Raw genomic sequence first — 21,243 nt, 5'->3', positions numbered from 1 at the left:
TGATTTTAATGATTTCAAAATTCCGAAAACAGAAAAAAATTCAGGTTCGGCATTTTGAAGTGAGGCCATCGATATTGCATGTGTTAGACTCTGAAAGAATGTGTTTAGTGTATCAAATTTTTAGAAAGCAGTTGTTATTTTAGAAGTGTTGAAGGTTAAGTGGCAGCAATTTCCCATCTTAGGATTTAGTGGCCACCTGTCATAAGCAGCCTATTTGCCCTTCCTATAAGTGGCCACTTAGTACAGGTTTTACTGTGATGAAAAATATCCAATGAGGAAGCTAAAAACTTAATGTCACATATTTTCATGAGTTGTTGCGTAATGCCAAAAAACCTAAATTTTTTCATTGTGAACTTTTACAAGTGCCAACCTGTTTTACTGTAAAATGTATTATCTGCAATTAGAAAAAAAGGCATTTAATATATAATAAAGACATTGAGCTTTCCCAGACCATAATTTTTTCCATTTTTTTATATTTTGTTTTTAGATGTTTTATATATTTCTCTCCGCAATGATATAAAAATCGTTTAATGTGAATTATTAAGAATGAGCTTTTCTGTAATAGATTGAGATTTAGCCCGAATTAAAACTGAACACAACGTTACGTTCGGGAAATAAAAACAAAATAATGTGTTAGCAATTGTGATGTATATATGGATTTAAGATTACTGAAGTTGCCGAATATCGTTTATTGAAATGGCCCCTAGGAGTTGAAAGCGAAAAGGTTTTAAGAGAAATTCAATAATGTAGTAGATAGAAAGATTTCGCTTCCACCTGGAAAAAGTCACTTTGGCGTAAATAAATAATATGTTTGTTATTGGTTTCATGCTACCCTCCCAAAAATAGGATTTTTTATTAGGCAAGTAAATGTATCTGGAGAATATTTTGTTACCAAAAACTATTACTAGTATGCTGAAGAACATATACATTTGATATGTGCATTACTGATATTGTTGAAAGCCAAAAAAAAAAAAAAATATTTAAAAAAAAAATAGATAAGAAAAAAAAGAAGGTTTAGATTTGGGGAAAAAATAGAGTAGGTCGAGAAACCAGAAACATACATAATCATTTTTCAGGCCTTATGTACTCATAGGAGTTAATGCCAGCCTCAACTTAATGGCAATAACTTTTTTATAGTATTCACAAGAGGATGAACTCTTAAAATATGAAAAAAGTACAGATATAATTAAAAAATATCACGATGGTGGCCTAGTTTGGATTAAAAAGCTGATTGAAATATGTAGATCTAGTCATTAAAAATGTACTGCAGCTCGAAAAAAAAAGAAAAAAAATTCAAAGTGACCAAACAAATACACTTAAACAGTATGAAAACTGTTTTTTTATTGTAATTCACTATAGTGAAACAGTAAAGCATTTATTTACATGTTGTTGATTTTTAGGTTAAAATCGACTGTATAGTTGGATTTTATGGTACAGGCAAACCCTGTTGACTCAAACTCGCTTGGCTCGAATTCCTCGATGGCTCAAATTTAGATGTAAAGGACTGATTTATTTAAAATGAATGTAAGCTTGGCTCGAAATTTCCGAGGCTCGAGGTATTTTCGCCGGTCCCTTGGAGTTCGAGCCAACGGGGTTTGACTGTATTCATACTCATTGCCTACTGATGACAAATTCTTTTGCAACATCACAATATTAATGCACAATGACATAGTATGGTAGAGTCTTTTGTCATGAACTTCCTCATTTAATGGAAAGTAACTATGCAATCAGTGGCTTTGTTGGCATACAGAAGGCTTTCCATAACAGTTCTCTGTATTGAGTTAGAAAATCATTGATTTCACTTGGTGGTTGGTCTTGTAAGGGGATTATAACTCAATATGCTTTTAAACTGAGGTATCCTGTTTCAAGAACGGTAACTCTAGATTGATTTAACTTCTTCCAAAATGGTAACACTATATACTAATAAGTTTTCTGCCTTTCTTTTCTTTATAACATTTAAATGATTATTTGCTCAGGAAATTTGTTGTTGGTCCTGTCAAGGGATGGTAACTCTGCATTGATAGTGGTCTTGTCAAGGGATGGTAACTCCGCATTGATAGTGGTCTTGTCAAGGGATGGTAACTCCGCATTGATAGTGGTCTTGTCAAGGGATGGTAACTCTGCATTGATTGTGGTCTTGTCAAGGGATGGTAACTCCGCATTGATAGTGGTCTTGTCAAGGGATGATAACTCTGCATTGATAGTGGTCTTGTCAAGGGATGGTAACTCTGCATTGATAGTGGTCTTGTCAAGGGATGGTAACTCCGCACTGATAGTGGTCTTGTCAAGGGATGATAACTCTGCACTGATAGTGGTCTTGTCAAGGGATGATAACTCTGCATTGATAGTGGTCTTGTCAAGGGATGATAACTCTGCACTGATAGTGGTCTTGTCAAGGGATGATAACTCTGCATTGATAGTGGTCTTGTCAAGGGATGGTAACTCTGCATTGATAGTGGTCTTGTCAAGGGATGATAACTCTGCACTGATAGTGGTCTTGTCAAGGGATGATAACTCTGCATTGATAGTGGTCTTGTCAAGGGATGGTAACTCCGCATTGATAGTACATAGGTGGGGAGTTAAGCACCCATAATCTCCCTTTGTGAGGTTTCTCACCCCAGTGGCGTCGTTTATAACCTGAAAAAGAGAAAGAGGAAATTAATTATTTGTTTTATTCTATTTAGTTTGTCTGTTTTCCTATTACAGAAGTGTTGTTGTTGTTGTAGGTGTTGTTGTTATTATAGGTGATGGAGAAGTGCAAATGTTTTATGTCAGTAATTATATTCATGATCTGTTTAACACAACTGTTAATGCTAAAAGCATGTATTTGCTGATATTGCGGATAATCTGAAACATGAAATTTGGTATATATGTTAACAATGAGAATGGGTATATAACAAGCAAGTCGAAAAGATTTGACTTTATTATTTCTTGAGTTATGTCCCTTACCCGATGGGGAAATTCAGATGAGTGTTGGCGTCCACTTGAGATGTTATTATAATCTTTTGATGATCGGGTTATATTAGTCAGATTTATGTTCTTGTGTAGTCACACAGTGTCAATTTTTAAGTTCAATATTATTATTGATCAGGGCTTCTAAAAGTTTGGGACCTCAATCGGTTCGCACCCAGCGACAACATCCCCCCACCCCCTCAAAAAAAGACCTGTTCAAAAGTCAGATAATATAGAAATGTAACACATTTTCATGACGTGTATTCTTTCAATATTTTTCGCGATGTGGGCTCTAGAGCCATCATAGCCGATTTTGATAGCTATTGATACAAGCTTAATTCAAATGAGATTCTTACCGAGTTCTGTGGCGTTTCTAACAAGAACTACTGCGCTCGTAATTAACTGCGACCGGCAGGAAGCGGTCAGACGACAAAAAGTGAAACAGTATTATGATTTGTTTGCTTAATGCTTCTACAGTGGGTCAATATTCAACTGATAATCTTGAATAGAAATACATATAGATTTATAATCGGGGCTTCAAGCTATAAGTTTGATATTGACGACGAATATTTCATTACTGTGAATTAAAATGACATAAGTGGCGCACCCAGCTCTGTAGTTAATGAAGCGTGTTGCTGTTGATAGGTTAATTAATTCGGAATTTTTATGCTTTCCCGTATTAACAATGACAATTGCATTTATCTTTAAAACCGTTTTTAACCAGCAATGCTTCTTTATTACAAATTAAATGTAACAGTTTGGTAATCAACAAACAGATATATCATGTAATGTTCGACGCCGACATAGCATATTGCCAAATTGAAAATATGGACCGATTTTAACACTTAATCAGGATAGCTGCAAGCACATAATTAACACATGGTTTGTTTAATTGTGTCTTCTGCGACCTACCAATACACGTGATTGGACAGACTGCAAGCATCTGCATAGGCTATAGAGGGTTCAGTGTAGTGGAAAAATCAGCTGGTGACATTGGTCTGATGGTAACTAGGACACTTTAATTGGGGGTAATTTTGAATGTGTGAATGATCCAAAGATGTTTGTGTATTACAATTTTTACTGACTTAGTCGTTATGGACTGAAATTATATAAAAAGGAAAACATTTCGGACGATTTTTTTTACACTTATTGAAACTGAAATCGGTCTGGCTTGGTCAAAAACGGTCCAGACTGGCAAATGGCCGGTTTTTAGAAGCCCTGTTATTGATGAGAAGCCTCATTTCTGTAATTTTCTATTTTATTTTTAGAAATGTGTTATGCCTAAACATTACAACAAATAATAACACATTATATTTCCTGGAGTCACAGAATTTAATATGAATTTAAATGCATACAAATATTTTATAGCACATACACATGAAAATGCACTTTTAGGATGGTTAAATACCATTTTGTTTTACAACATGCTTACTTTAAATCTCAAAATGCAATAAAAAATAGCAAAAACTTTAAGCATATTATCATTATTCAAGATTTAAGACAGAAACTCTTTTTTTTTCGTTTTTTTTTCTGTAAATCTTTATACAACATCAAGGCTTATTGCTTATTGCAAGATTGTTGTCATGCCATCTATTAGTATACTATGGTACAACCATCTTGCGTTAAGCCATTTTACATCCAGGGAACTGGTTTATGGCACCATTTCATATGATATTCATGACTGTGAATCTGCAGCTCTTATGAAAAAAATGTAAAAAATGATAATATATTTCATAAATCAATTTATCATACAGAAAAATTTATCTTGATTAAACATTTTATAATGTGTTGCTTTACGATCTATAGTTTTATTCTGATGTGTTGAGAAACTGCAGGTTTTCAAATCTTGTCATTTTGATGATTTTTATGAGATGCAAATGATTTACCCGGTTAGAGTTCCCAGTATGTTTTAGTTAAATGTATCCTTATTGAAGTTATTGTGTATCCAAATGACTTTTCTTAATGTTTTTGTCATTTTTAATTCCCAGATTGATAAAAAAGTGCTTTTAATTGCAAATACAAACACACAACAAAAACAAAAGAATAATCTAAATATAGCGCAGACAAGGTCACTACTAAAATGGCATAACAAGTGACCTTCCTATCAAAAGTTCTATACTATATTTGCTTATATACTAATAATTTCCATATTTTACAAAGTAAATAGTTTATATATATATATATATATATATATTTTAAACAAAATAAGCATATTTAAGCTGTTATTTTCATAAAATATTTCGCTTGAAACTAAATTAAATTATTTGTACCAAAGGGAGGTAATAAAATTATTGATATTGACAGATTAAATCGATGAATTTCTACTTAACAACATTTATAATAATTATGCCCCCCTTCGAAGAAGAGGGGTATATTGCTTTGCACAGGCATGTCGGTATGTCGGTCGGTCGGTCGGTCGGTCCGTCGGTCCGTCGGTAGACCAAACTTGTCCGAGTGATAACTCAACAATTCCTGGACCCATGGCCCTCAAACTTGACATGGAGGTTGGGCCTGACCAGTAGATGACCCCTATTGATTTTGGGGGTCATCGGGTCAAAGGTCAAGGTCACAGTGACCTTTAATGGTAAAATAATTTTAAAGCTTGTCCGAGTGATAACTCAACAATGCCTGCACCCATGGCCCTCAAACTTGACATGGAGGTTGGGCCTGACCAGTAGATGACCCCTATTGTTTTTGGGGGTCATCAGGCCAAAGGTCAAGGTCACAGTGACCTTGAATGGTCAAAGGTTGTCCGAGTGATAACATGACAATGCCTGCACCCATGGCCCTCAAACTTGACTTGGAGGTTGGGCCTGACCAGTAGCTGACCCCTTTTGTTTTTTGGGCTCAATGGGTCAAAGGTCAAGGTCACAGTGACCTTGAATGGTAAAAGGTTGTTCAAGTGATAACTCAACAATGCCTGCACCCATGGCCCTCAAACTTGACTTGGAGGTTGGGCCTGACCAGTAGATGACCCCTATTGTTTTTGGGAGTCATTGGGCCAAAGGTCAAGGTCACAGTGACCTTGAATGGTAAAAGGTTGTCCGATTGATAACTCAACAATAACTGCACCCATGGCCCTCAAACTTGACTTGAAGAATTGGCCTGACCAGGAGATGACCCCTATGGTTTTTGGGGGTCATCTGGCGAAAGGTCAAGGTCACAGTGACCTGGAATGGTAAAAGGTTGTCCGAGTGATAACTCGACAATGCCTGCACCCATGGCCCTCAAACTTGACTTGGAGGTTGGGCCTGGCCAGAAGATGATCCCTATTGATTTAAGGGGTCATTGGGCCAAAGGTCAAGGTCACAGTGACCTGGAATGGTAAAAGGTTATCCGAGTGATAACTTGACAATGGCTGCACCCATGGCCCTCAAACTTGATTTGGAGGTTGAGCCTGGCCAGAAGATTGTCCCTATTAATTTTAGGGGTCATTGGCCAAAGGTCAAGGTCACAGTGACCTTGAATGATAAAAGGTTGTCCAAGTGATAACTCAACAATGCCTGCACCCATGGCCCTCAAACTTGACTTGGAGGTTGGGCCTGACCAGTAGATGACCCTTATTGATTTTAGGGGTCAAAGGTCAAGGTCACAGTGACCTTGAAAGCAAACTCGACAATTCTTGGACCTATTGTCATCAAACTTGACATGAAGGTTGGGCCTGCCCAGTAAATGACCCTATCGACTTTGGGGGTCATCAGGCCAAGGTCAATGTCACAGTAACCTTTTAACGCAAAAAGTTAACAAATCTTCCCCCACTGATATCTCAACAATGCCTGAACCTATGATCATTAAACTTGACATGGGTGTTAAGCCTGACCAGTTGATCACCCTTATTGATTTTAGGATTCATAGAGCCAAAGGTCAAGGTCACAGTGATCTTGAATGGTAAAAGGTTGTCCGAGTGATAACTCAACAATGCCTGAACCCATGGCCTTCAAACTTGACTTGGAGTTGCATCTGACTTGTAGATGACCCCTTATGATTTAAGGGGTCATCGGGTCAAAGGTCAAGGTCACAGTGACTTGGAACGAAAAAAACTTGTCTTGTGATAACTTGACAATGCCTGCACCCATGGCCCTCAAACTTGACATTTAGGTTTGTGGTGACCAGCTGATGACTCTGGATTTTGAGTTCATAGAGTCAAAGGTCATGACGGTCATAACACACTTTATCCTCACACTTCAATGGTCATAATCTTAAAACAGCAACAAATCAGCTGTCATTTCGGTCCATGCATATTTCATTCAATTGTCCATATAATCCTGACAACATGGCGCTCAGGGGGGGCATAATGTTTGACAAACATCTCTTGTTTATTTTTCAATCCAAAATGCTTGCATCGCATTAATTCTAGAAAGAGAAGTTAAATGTTCTTCATGTGAAATCTCATTTGAACTATTTTCCCCAGTTCTTTCTCCTGTCTATTTAAACCTCAAAAAGAGTCAAGAATTAGGCAAAGTCCGCCCGGTTAGCTCAATCGGTAGAGCGTTGGACTCTGAATCGGACAACCCGGGTTTGATTCCCGGGCGGACCAGGTCACTTCTGTTGTGATTGGTCATGAAATCCTTTCTACGACCATTCGCACTGTACCACTGCCCCTGGTATGTACAGAAGTTGTCAGTTCCTTGCAGAGGTGAAGGCACCTAGTACTGGTTCTGCCCAGGATAGGTGTGCAGTGGTTGAACTGTCACTCTGGGACCCTTCAATGTGCTCACGCCGGGACCCGGAGTATAAACTACTATCACCACCAAGACTTAGGCAACTGCCCACTACTGTTAAAAAAGCTATGTTCCACCCACGTATCAACCTCATTAGCATATAGTGAGTGAGCAGTCCAGTTAATGATATCCTTGGTATTTCCCATACATTTCTGTTAAATAAAGCATCGTGAACCTCAGGGTTTTATTAAACATTATAAGAGTCTCTATCATAATAGTTATATGCATACAGGGCTTGTAAAAACCAATAATTTTTTTAAACCGGTCTGGACCAATTTTGACCACGCCGAACCGATTTCAGTAACAGAAAATGGTGAAATAATCAGTCTGAGATTTTTTCATTTTTGATATTTTTGGTCCAAGATGGCTTAGTCAGTAAAAATTGTAATACACAACCCTGGTTTGTTATTCACAAATCCCCCAAACACCCCAAAAAATGACAAGATAACCATCAAACAAACACATCGGCTGCTTCGTTTTGTTACGATGAACACTCCATATCTTTTAATTGGCAGACGCTTGCAATCAGCCAAATACTTGGTTGAACTCTGAGGAGACACAGTTTGCTGACTATTTAAATTATTGAAAAAAATTAATGCAAACATTTTGGATATTGCTTGATGTTTTCATATTTACATTCGTAAATTGATGTTGTATACTGATAAACTAATTTTTCTTTAAGTGTTAGATGAAGGCTTTAAGCAATTTAAAATCAATTTTCTACTGTAAATATGCAAAACTGCGAACTGATTTTTTGTCAGCAGTCTTAATCACTGATTTCCAGACATTCACAAAAAATGGCTCATTCTAAGACAAAAAATTAAAAAGTTGTCAAAATGGTCAATCTGTGAGAGTGCAGTTTTAAATTTTGAAAATCAAGAATAACTAAAATGTTAAAAAATAAATGGAACCTACCTGTCATTGGTTTTGACAAATATGACGGCATTCCTGTTGTCATGGATGCTGAATTCTGTCCTCCCACAAACTCACAATGGTCATCTCCAAAACCATACATGTCACCAATGTCCAAAAATGGGTCTTGTAGGTTATCTCCAAGGTAAATCTTATACTGGGTGCTTGAGCATAGCACAACTCCTACATAAAGTTTCTCGTACATTTTTGGCCCTTTTTTAACATATTTTGTGCCACCATGACAACCGTTTCTGTCATTGCTGTGGCTGAAGTCATATTGCGTCCATTCACGAACCTCAATATTAAGGATGTCTCTGGAAATTTCACTTAGTCTGTTGTCATAATTATCTATGGCATTTAAGACTACACTTTCATTGTTGATTAAATTTTTGACTTTATTTTCTAAGGTAAGTATGGCTCTAGTTTGTTCAAAGTTTTGTGATGTTTGATTGGATATGCTATCTCTTAAGTCTTCTAGATTTGGTAAAGATCGCTTTAAATCATTAACAATCTGCAAAAACTCTTTTACTTTGTCTAAAAGTGGCATGCTTTGTGTCATAGTGGAAACCGTGGAATTTAAACTCTCCATTTTGTTAATCAATGTAGACAGCTCAAATCTAACTCTGGTTATTTCTGCAGTACTGTTTTCTGCTAACATTCTTCCATTTTGTTCTAAGTCCTGTATTTTATTATTCAGAGGACTTGACTCATGGAGTAAACGGTCTACTATATTGTCGCCCATACTTTCAACTTTCACATCAATCAAATAATTAACATGACCGCTGGTGATATTTCTTGTTTTTCTTTCCAAATTATGATAAGCATCTGCAATAACTGAAATATTATTGTGAACATTTTTAAGCTCTGATGTAATACTGCTTTTTACAAATCTCTGTGCTGTGGATTCTAATTTTGAATGAAAATTCCTGGTTTGTGCATCAAGATCTTTTATCTTTGTTTCAAGGTTGGCTGTAACCTCTTCAACCTTAGTACCCTGGTTGATCAAAATGGAATAAATCCTCTTCATATCATTCTGATAGGCTCCATCAGACTGAACATTATTATTTCTATAGCTGTCTGCTGTAAACTCTTTTCTGTCATCTGTAGACAGTTCCTTTCTTTGGTTAACGAGGATTGGAGCATCTTTAGAATGAGCTCTCATTTTACGATTGAAATCTCCTTTGCCCTGATTAGTGTGTTTTGGAGCGAGTTTTAAGTTCGGAAAATAGGATTCCATTTCTTTTTTAACCCCATGATGAATCAGCTGTTTTATTCCACTATTTTGAAACTCATCACTGCTTGTTAAAAGTTCTGAGATATATGATTTAAACATTTTCAAAAGTTTTTTTCTGTTGAATATTCCATCCAATCCATTCGAAGTTCTTTTGCCACAATTATGATGGCACGACTCTTGACTATTACTATCCCCTGTTTGAAATAGACTTTTGAGGTTATGAACACTATTTTCTATGTCTAAATTTTTTCGTCTCACTTCACGATAATCTTTGTAGGCATCTTCTTTATAAAGTGATAGCATATTTTCTAAGTGTACAACTGCCGACTGTAAATCCGCAACTTGAGAAAAAAAATCACGGGTCCGTTCGGAGCACATAGTTTTAAAAAATTCAGTTGCCAGTGATATATCAACATTACATTCACACGGTTTCTGATCATTTTTATGGTTAATTAATTTTCCACTGATTTCGTAGCAGAATAATAACCACGCTCCGAACCAAACTGTCTTCATTTTGTGCAATGGATGTGGGATTGTAGTGTTTATCTCGGGGTAACATGGATGCCAGCAGGGAATTACTCAGTCTGCAATAATCAGAACAAATCTCTTCATAAAGTTATATGGCTTATTCACCAACCCACCACAGTAGCAGTTGCTGTTGGCACCTCAAAGTAACTAACGTCAGGTATATCGGAAGCAAGCATTTATAACTTCAAAGCCTTCTATTTCAACAATGTCATGTGTAATTTGCGCATATATAACATTTTGGCGGATTTTGCTGCCAGATAAGAAATCAACTACCGGTACTTGTCATTCTTGCAGACAACTGATGTTTTATTATACTTGTTATGCAAAGGTAGGAATTACAAGTAAGTCATGCTTAAATGTCAAATATAAATGTTTTTACTTTTTATGCATACATTATGCAAAAAAAGAGCAAGTCTTACCATGATGGTGTTTAATTTTTTTAATAAATTCGTTGCTTTTTTATTCATTCACAGAATCTGTATTTAATTAATTGGGAAATATCATGAGTTAAGGTTTTTTTTTATTCATTCACAGAATCTGTATTTAATTAATTGGGAAATATCATGAGTTAAGTTTTTTTTTTATTCATTCACAGAATCTGTATTTAATTAATTGGGAAATATCATGAGTTAAGTGTTTTTTTTATTCATTCACAGTATCTGTATTTAATTAATTGGGAAATATCATAAGTTAAGTTTTTTTTTTATTCATTCACAGAATCTTTATTTAATTAATTGGGAAATATCATGAGTTAAGTGTTTTTTTTATTCATTCACAGTATCTGTATTTAATTAATTGGGAAATATCATAAGTTAAGTTTTTTTTTTATTCATTCACAGAATCTTTATTTAATTAATTGGGAAATATCATGAGTTAAGGTTTTTTTATTCATTCACAGAATCTGTATTTAATTAATTGGGAAATATCATGAGTTAAGGTTTTTTTTTATTCATTTACAGAATCTGTATTTAATTAATTGGGACATATCATGAGTTAAGGTGTTTTTTTTTAATCATTCACAGAATCTGTATTTAATTAATTGGGAAATATCATGAGTTAAGGTTTTTTTTTATTCATTCACAGAATCTGTATTTAATTAATTGGGACATATCATGAGTTAAGGTGTTTTTTTTTTAATCATTCACAGAATCTGTATTTAATTAATTGGGAAATATCATGAGTTAAGTTTTTTTTTTATTCATTTACAGAATCTGTATTTAATTAATTGGGAAATATCATGAGTTAAGGTTGTTTTTTTATTCATTCACAGAATCTGTATTTAATTAATTGGGACATATCATGAGTTAAGGTTGTTTTTTTTAATCATTCACAGAATCTGTATTTAATTAATTGGGAAATATCATGAGTTAAGTTTTTTTTTTATTCATTTACAGAATCTGTATTTAATTAATTGGGAAATATCATGAGTTAAGGTTGTTTTTTTATTCATTCACAGAATCTGTATTTAATTAATTGGGACATATCATGAGTTAAGGTTGTTTTTTTTAATCATTCACAGAATCTGTATTTAATTAATTGGGAAATATCATGAGTTAAGGTTTTTTTTATTCATTCACAGAATCTGTATTTAATTAATTGGGAAATATCATGAGTTAAGTTTTTTTTTTATTCATTTACAGAATCTGTATTTAATTAATTGGGACATATCATGAGTTAAGGTGTTTTTTTTTAATCATTCACAGAATCTGTATTTAATTAATTGGGAATTATCATGAGTTAAGGTTTTTTTTTATTCATTTACAGAATCTGTATTTAATTAATTGGGACATATCATGAGTTAAGGTGTTTTTTTTTAATCATTCACAGAATCTGTATTTAATTAATTGGGAAATATCATGAGTTAAGGTTTTTTTTTATTCATTCACAGAATCTGTATTTAATTAATTGGGACATATCATGAGTTAAGGTGTTTTTTTTTTATTCATTCACAGAATCTGTATTTAATTAATTGGGAAATATCATGAGTTAAGTTTTTTTTTTATTCATTTACAGAATCTGTATTTAATTAATTGGGACATATCATGAGTTAAGGTGTTTTTTTTTAATCATTCACAGAATCTGTATTTAATTAATTGGGAATTATCATGAGTTAAGGTTTTTTTTATTCATTCACAGAATCTGTATTTAATTAATTGGGAAATATCATGAGTTAAGGTTTTTTTTTATTCATTCACAGAATCTTTATTTAATTAATTGGGAAATATCATGAGTTAAGTGTTTTTTTTATTCATTCACAGAATATGTATTTAATTAATTGGGACATATCATGAGTTAAGGTGTTTTTTTTTAATCATTCACAGAATCTGTATTTAATTAATTGGGAAATATCATGAGTTAAGTTTTTTTTTATTCATTCACAGAATCTGTATTTAATTAATTGGGAAATATCATGAGTTAAGGTTTTTTTTTTTATTCATTTACAGAATCTGTATTTAATTAATTGGGACATATCATGAGTTAAGGTTGTTTTTTTTAATCATTCACAGAATCTGTATTTAATTAATTGGGAAATATCATGAGTTAAGTTGTTTTTTTATTCATTCACAGAATCTGTATTTAATTAATTGGGACATATCATGAGTTAAGGTTGTTTTTTTTAATCATTCACAGAATCTGTATTTAATTAATTGGGAAATATCATGAGTTAAGTTTTTTTTTTATTCATTCACAGAATCTGTATTTAATTAATTGGGAAATATCATGAGTTAAGTTTTTTTTTTATTCATTCACAGAATCTTTATTTAATTAATTGGGAAATATCATGAGTTAAGGCAGGAAAATGAACAATTTCGCAAAGGAAAACAGCCTTTAGAAGGCAGTAAATTGCACCAAAAAAAATAACTGTTTCGGCATTGCAATAAATGCCAAATTCCAAAAAAATATGTGGTATTTCGTTGATTTATTACCACTTAGAGATGGGATAGTTGTTTTGATATCAGGCATAAATAATATTTTATGGAACATTAAAATTCTTAAGTAGTTTACAATAGTGAATGTCCATTTATTTGGTTTCTTGTAGTGTTTTTAACTCTACTAGCCAAAGGCCAGAAGAGCTTATGCGATGGTAATGTGTACGTAGTATGTGCATCCCTGCTTCGTGCGTCTGTAAACAATTGCTTGTGAACATGATACAGTCTTCAGTTTTGATTGTATCTCGTTGAAACTTGTACAGTATCTAGATATCCATTAGAGCTCGGTTCCTTTCGAAAAACCGCCAGATCCACCCATGCATGCCTAGATTATGGGCCTTGATAGTATAAAAAAATGCTATTGTGTAAACACTAGCTTGTGAGCACGATACAGTCTTCAGTTTTGATTGTATCTCGATGAAACTTGTACAGTATTTAGATATCCATTAGAGCTCGGTTCCTTTCGAAAACAAGCCAGATCAGACCATGCATGCCTAGATTATGGGCCTTGAAAGTATAAAAAAATCAGTTAGTCTGTAAACAATTGCTTGTGAACATGATACAGTCTTCAGTTTTGATTGTATCTCGATGAAACTTGTACAGTATTTAGATATCCATTAGAAATTGGTTCCTTTTGAAAACCAGCCAGATCTGCCCATGCATGCCTGGATTATGGGTCTTGAAAGAATAAAAAATGCTATTTTAAGCTAAGTCTATTTTAAGCCAAGTCTACATGAGCGAAGTCTATATTTAGCCAAGTTTACATGTGAAGTCACAATTGCTTGTGAAGTTTGGTTCAAATTATGCCCTTGGGGTCATTACTGCCCCCCCCCCCACACACACACACGGAGATTGTCCCGCAAGGGACCAGTGGGGCAAATGCAAACGACGTTGGCGGAGGCCAAGGGAAGAGTTCTCTTTTCTTTGTAAGGGATGGACTCCACACCCCCCCCCTTTAAATTGGGAAATGTTAAAAACTTTTTTGTCTGAAACCACTATGCAAATCCTTGCTATTTTGAACAAGTCATTATGGAATGTTGGATAACACATAAATACAGCTTGTTTATTTTGCACATCATTGCAAATTCTGTAACAAAAATAATGACCAAATTTTCACTAATTCATTAATCGGTTTTATTAAGTGTGTTATTAAAAGATGGTGCATGCACAATGGATAAAATAATGAATTGTTTGCGATTCAACTTAAAAGTACTGCAAGATAAAATGTTGATAAATGTGATAATTAAAACATTAAATAATTTGAAAAATATTGTCATCCGATTGGTTAAAAAAAAAGATTTTGACTGTTATTCAATTTTTTAAATGTTTTAAATTGAAAATTTTGACTTACCTGAAACAAATAAGGCATTAAACCATTGCAAAATTAATTCCATTTATTCTTATATGTCCTTTATAAAGAATGCGGTGCAAAACTGTGTGTAAATATTTGCCAGCACTTTTTTATTGCACAATCATTCATCTGGGCATCTTTATATACCAATATCTTATACTTCCAAATGTATTTACTCATTAGCGAAACGCTCTAAACCAGGATATAAACCAGGATATGATGAAGTTTTTATATCATCCACTTCAATCTACTTGATTCAACCCACATGAAATAAAAAAATACTACTATTAGTTTCATTGCATGTGTTTTTTATTTTTTTATATCATTTTCACAGATGTGTGAAATTGTAATCCATCATATTACTTTGAAAGATAAGCTTTCGTTGGTATTAATTTCTCTCTTTTTTTCAAAAGTGCAAATATTGATAATCTACAATCCATGTCATGGACAGCCAGGAGTATCTTAGGCCATTGCAAAAAAAAATAAAATATGTTAGAATAATGAAAAGAATTTGATCAAAATAGAAAGTATAAGTACAATTACACTTAAAATATCACAACAGTACAACCATCTTATTTAACACTTGCCTGCAATTTATCAAATCCAAGAAGAATGGGGTGATGCAATGGCAAATTTTCAAATTGCAGTCGAGCATTCATTTAAACTGCATGAATGCACGAAAAATAAAAATCAATCCTCATATTAACATTTTCCCCTTTTCTTACTTTTCCTTTGTGTGAAAATCTTTAAAAAGAGTTTTTAATTATGCGATATAAACAACTTGTTTTGTTGCATTAAACATTTTTCCAATGCATGGGAAATATTCTGCAGACCAAATAATTCATACACAGGTGAACCACAGTTCTGAAATATTCAATGTTTTTAATTTACTTACACTCATTATTATCAGTTGGTCGGTATGTCCGTCGGTCATTCTGTCCCTCCATCTGTCAGTTGACCACAGCTTGTTGGAGTGATAAATTTTCAATTCCTGGACCTATGGTCATCAAACTTGACATGAAGGAAGTAGATGACCCCTATGGATTTTAGGGGTCAACTTGTCAAAGGTCAAGGTCACAGTGACCTTGAATGCAAAGAGGTTGTTTGAGGGTTTGAGTGATAACTTGACAATGCCTGCACCCATGGCCCTTAAACTTTTCCTCAAATGGTCATCTCAATAGGAATGCAGTTAATTGAAAATATATGCATTTATCTATGTAAGTGCAATAGAAGTGGAAATATTGACATAATATGATATGATATGATATAATATATAATAATATTATTATCATTCAAAACTTTATTAAAACAAGCTTGGGCAGAATTAAATAATATTTTTTATCCTTACTCTTAGGTATGCCTCAGTGATTCCATTCCATCTATTGGTCTGTTATTTTTACAGTCCACTCAGAATGCTCAGATTCTACTTTTTAAACAAGAGTTAGATCAAAGTTGGGTTATTGAATATGGCCCAAGGATTAAATCTCGTGGCCTCATCCCCTGTGACGTGCAAAAAGGTTTTGAGTGGTTAGAAGGGATGTTATCTTAATGAACCAATTATAATGCAATAATTCTCAAGTGTTAACTTCATACTTAAAAAGCAATGTTTACCATGACTTTATATGTTTATTCTTTTCATATTGCTTTATTTTTTGCAGGCGCCTTGCTGATTAAACGCAAATATGCAGTTGCATAATGAAATTTTGACTGGTTGAAGTTTCTGTTATACCAATAACCCCGAATTTGAAATAAAAATCAAAGGCGAGTAGGGGGTGAATGGGTTAATATGCTGTCTGTCATCAATCTGCGTAGTCCCATATTGGCCCTAGCTATGCGCCTGTTTTTAGTGGTGTCAATATGAATCAAATTACAATGAACGAAAATGTTCAATTTGTTGTTTACACTGCAGGTTATCATTGACGACTGTGACAATTCCATTACCTACACGTTTCCATGCCAACGCTGGTTGTCGAAGGATGAGGACGATGGTCAGATTTTCCGAGACCTTGTCGCCGGGGTCGGAGCGACTGACTCATACACAGGTAACGAGGCAATCCTTGAAATATTATTAATTTGCGTTAGGCCGATCAAACTACCAAATAAAAATTATAAGACCACTGGATATAAACTGGATTTAAAAAAATAAATAAAAATGGTGTTCTCCTTTTTGATGTTAAGTCATCATTCAGTCATGAAAAAATATTTTGCAACCATGTGACCCCCTAAAAAAACTATGGTCAGGGGCAACCAAACATTTTCCAAGAACGACCAGACTTTCAATAGAACAATTAAACGAGCACCGGCCATGTGTGGTTTCAAATGCTCTATTCTCTATTGGCCAAGTTCAGTAATAACTAAACCAATATTTTACCTGGCTATTACATTTTTCTCATTAAAGGCCAATGGCAGAGTTAACAATGATATGTGGTATGCATACATCACTCGGGCTAAAATTAAATTGATAAACTTACAGCTTTTTTCAACAGAAAAATGAAACAAACATGAATGAGTGTTATATGCATCAACTTGTGTGTTTTTGTTATTATTACCGATAGAGAGTAACTTCATTAAAGTATGATATAAGAAAAAGACTAAAAAGATTTAAATTCAAATTTGGGCTCATACAGATGTCAATTTTCTAAATTTATACCAATTTTGTACATTGCAGACAAAGGTATTTACTACGAAACACAGTCACTGCATGCATGCACACAATTGCATGGGCTTGGCTAAAAAATCTAAGAAAATAATAGTATTTAAAAAAATAAATATATTGACGAATTAAGGGAGTTCAAGTCACGAACCAACAGTCAAGAAACTTTTTGGACTCTTACAACCAAATGACACACTAATTCACAGCAACAAAAATGATATCAATTTAAAGGTTTTAAAAATGCACATTCTACGCACAGCATATTTGTTAAGATAATTTAAGTATATCTTTTAAAATATACATTTGCCTTATCGAATTTGAATGCGCCTGTCCATTATATTTGTCAGTTCTACGGCTTGATTTTCCCTTGTGTTTATGGTCACCCATGTTAAATTAAAGGTTCAAGCAGTCCATTGTCCCACACATCGGAGTTTATACCAGTTTCTATCACTTAAGTCTGTTGCATGGGTAAAAACTAGTATTCAGGTGTGGGCCAAGACAAAGTGCCGCTTGCAGTGCTCGAACCAATTTGATGAGGGGATGAGAGGCAAACATCTTTGAAGTTTATCATATCTTCACCTAGCCTTTGATCCTTTTCTTCCTGGTGCTGGAATCTTTAGCAAATGTCAAGAAAAAAGTATAAAAATATGCTGATTTGAAATATAAAAAAACGCAAAAATATATGAATTGACTTTATCAGTCATGTTAAACGGCTGAGGAATTATTATCATTAATTTAAATAAAAAAACACCTACAAATATACATGAATTGTGTTAAAAGTCATGCACCCTTTATACCTTACTTTCAACAAATGTTAAATACAGTATGTGAAATTTTATTTTTGAAAAAGAAATCCATGATGTTGATATTCCATTTCTTTATCGCATAAATGATTTATAATTGCATTTTAGAAATGATATCTTTACAAAATATAGTATGTTTCTTCAAAATATGTTGTTGAAAAATAAGTTTATACTGTTAGAAACTCGATTAAACAACAGTGTTGTTTTGTTTTAAGGTAGCACTCAACACATGCTAAGATGCTGATATGGACTTTTCATTACAGCATGCTGTGTTTTCACTGTGGGATATGGAAATTAAATTTGATAGGCGTATAATACAAGTAACTGTTGGACATCCATTAAAATGTGGCTGGTTTATTTCCATCTTTGTTGAATAATATAAAATCATTTGTTATGAAACACTAGTTATATGTCATAATCTGTTTTCCTTTAGGTGTAAGCAAATTTCAGAATTCAGTTCTTTAAGTGTGTATACAGGTGTCTTAAGATAGACACTTACAGCAGAATGGACAATTGAGGCTTTAATTCAGGCACATATCTGACATTGTATAACTTCATTTTTTGTGGGTTTTGTCTATAATTTAAAATGATTACAGTCAAACCTGGTTTAAGGGCCACCTGCTTTAAAAGGCCACCTGCCTTATCAGGCCACTCTAAATTCCCCCAATATGTTTTTATTAAATAAAGTACATGCATGAAGTTTTGACCCCATTAAGCCATATTAAAACTAATTAGCGGCCACTAATCCCATGTCACTGAGACTTCCGCGAATGTAATTGAAAACAGATCTAGGTCTTGGCTCTATGACCCTAGTACATATTGTGGAAATACAATTTTAAATTAAAGAAAAAATGTCAATATTACAAGTATACCAATCTCTCTATCATGCAGGCTACCCATACATTATTACCGTTTCGACGGGGGACTATCCAAACGCCGGAACAGACGCCAATGTGTTCGTTCTTCTACACAATGGCAAGAAAAAACAAGACAGCGGTAAGGTCTGGCTATCGGACAGGAAGTTTAAGCGTGGAATGACAGAGATATTCAACATAAATTTGCAGTCGATGTTAAGTCCGCTAACAAGCTTGGAGATTGGGCATGATGACACAGGTGTGGCTGCAGGCTGGCACTGTGAACAGGTAAGGGAATCAAGCTTGGATTACGTTCTTAAACATCATGTTCTCGTAAAGCAGCATTTTTACTGTACATGGCTTTATCTTTTTGAGGTTTGTTTTTGTGATATTTTGGCATTGGCCAAATTGACGAGGTTTGAAATTTGCAATGCTGTTTTTTAAATATACTGAGAGTATTTTTCAGCAAATTAGATATTTTGTTTAAATTCAGGTCCTGATCGATTTTGACGAAATTGTGAAATTTGAACCCTCAAATTTTTTAAATAATCTAAATGTGCTTCATAAATCACGGTTCAACATACTTTAACGAGGCTTTTTTCATGTGATATGAGGTTATCAGGTAATACCAGGTTATCTTAACTTGAGCCTGATTCGAAACTTATGGCTTTGATCATTTTTTTATTCAAGATGATGACAAGAGGACGTCTGTACTCTAATGCACATGAAGACCCAACATCTAATATTGTGTTCTTTTTATAGCCTTTAGATTATTTCTATCTTTATTTCTTTAAGAAGCATTTCTGGCATAATATAAAATTAAAAAAGGCATATAAGCCTTTAAAATTTGGAATAAAGAATCATGCCTTTATATAAATATACACTTGGGATAATTGTTTGTTTCAGAGGGATATCAATTTTATTCACCGAGTAACAGAGCAATGAGAGCAATATTTTCACAAGTGGGACAACCACTCGTTAACAACCTGACTCATGAAAATTCTGTTGATCACATGTGAAAATTAATATCTCACTGAAACAAACATTTTTTTATTTTTTTTAAAGCTTAAAACTCATTCAATATGATGTTTATTAATATTTAATGGCAAAAGATAATGCTTCAACACTGAATAACATCTAGCTATTCCGGAAATGAGCTTTTGCACAAGCTTTGTGTCTGCAAATTTTGGATTTAGACAGCAGAACGGGCCATATTTGAAAAGTGAATAATATCAAATGTCATTTCACTGTGTAAAAACAGGGAGATAAGGGTTATATCTCTCTGATAACAGTTTATGAACCACTGAAAAAAAATGAAATAAAACATGATATCTGAATAGATTTTTAGAAGAATGTCTGCGTGTCTCTCATACAGATTGACATAGTTAAAGGTACTAAAGACACCAGATGGTCTGAAAATCGGCAAATGCCGTATTTCATCAAAACATGGTTAGAATTGCCAATGGGAGCTAGTTTGAGTCTGATAATACATCAATTTACATTATTAAAATAAGAAGCGCAACAATCACGTCGCTGTCTCATATGCGTTTCCCTGTTTAAAACTAGCACATAATGATCTCCCAGTTTAAATCATATCTGTTTAAGAGTACAGATAAATATACCAACGCTATTTTTAAACTTTCTGGGATAAATGTGGTAGACAACCCCAGTAAATTTCAATCTGGAAAAATGTGCAAAAACTGAAAGATGCATGTGTCGTAAGGGATGTGATACATCAGTTAGTAGGATTTAATAATGTCAAGTTTTTGACAATTTTCTATTTTCTTGCAATTATATCATCTGACATCTAGTCTCGTTATTCAGATGACATATATTTATATGTATACTCTGTCTTGACTGTGAAGTTTTCAACTTTTCTTTCAGGTGATAGTGTATTGTCCAAACACAGGGATAGAGCAGTTCTTCCCGTGCCGCAAATGGCTGTCGACGTCTGAAGGTGATGGGTTGATACAAAGAACGCTGTACGAGGATACAGGAAGAAGAAAGAAGAAGGACAAGAGTAAGAGATTATGTGGAGGCTATATATTGCCGAACCTGTATCATGCCCGAATTCTTTAAGCATAACAAGCTTAAGTACAGTTGAACCTCATTGGCTTAAACTCGCATGGCTCAAATTCCTCATTGCCTGGAATTGAATGTTGATTTCTTTATACTGAAAGTAAGCATTCCTGCTTGGCTTGAACATTTCCGAGGCTCGAGGTTTTTCACCAGTCCCTGGGAGTTCGAGCCAAAGGGTTCGACTGTAAATAATTTCATCTTACTTAATATTGAGTTTATTAAAAAT

The 21,243-nt window shown here is 33.9% G+C and overlaps 2 protein-coding genes across 2 annotated transcripts in view; one reads left to right on the top strand and one right to left on the bottom strand.

Moving 5' to 3' along the window:
* Window positions 1-21,243, top strand: part of LOC128232289 (lipoxygenase homology domain-containing protein 1-like) — a 98,978-nt gene that overhangs the window by 37,854 nt on the left and 39,881 nt on the right. The window contains exons 16-18 of the mRNA XM_052945769.1: window positions 16,538-16,670; window positions 18,976-19,226; window positions 20,823-20,958. Of these exons, the coding sequence (XP_052801729.1) occupies window positions 16,538-16,670; window positions 18,976-19,226; window positions 20,823-20,958 (520 nt within the window). The remainder of the gene's footprint in view (window positions 1-16,537; window positions 16,671-18,975; window positions 19,227-20,822; window positions 20,959-21,243) is intronic.
* Window positions 1,312-15,003, bottom strand: LOC128232291 (uncharacterized). Its single transcript, XM_052945771.1, has 3 exons — window positions 14,629-15,003; window positions 8,589-10,403; window positions 1,312-2,637 (listed from the first exon to the last, which is right to left on the bottom strand). Exons 2-3 carry the CDS (start codon window positions 10,330-10,332, stop codon window positions 2,537-2,539), a joined length of 1,845 nt encoding a protein of 614 aa, XP_052801731.1. The 5' UTR covers window positions 10,333-10,403; window positions 14,629-15,003; the 3' UTR covers window positions 1,312-2,536.

Source organism: Mya arenaria, chromosome 4 (assembly GCF_026914265.1).
Source record: "Mya arenaria isolate MELC-2E11 chromosome 4, ASM2691426v1".
NCBI lineage: Eukaryota > Metazoa > Mollusca > Bivalvia > Myida > Myidae > Mya > Mya arenaria.
This window is presented reverse-complemented; position numbering and strand designations above follow the sequence as displayed.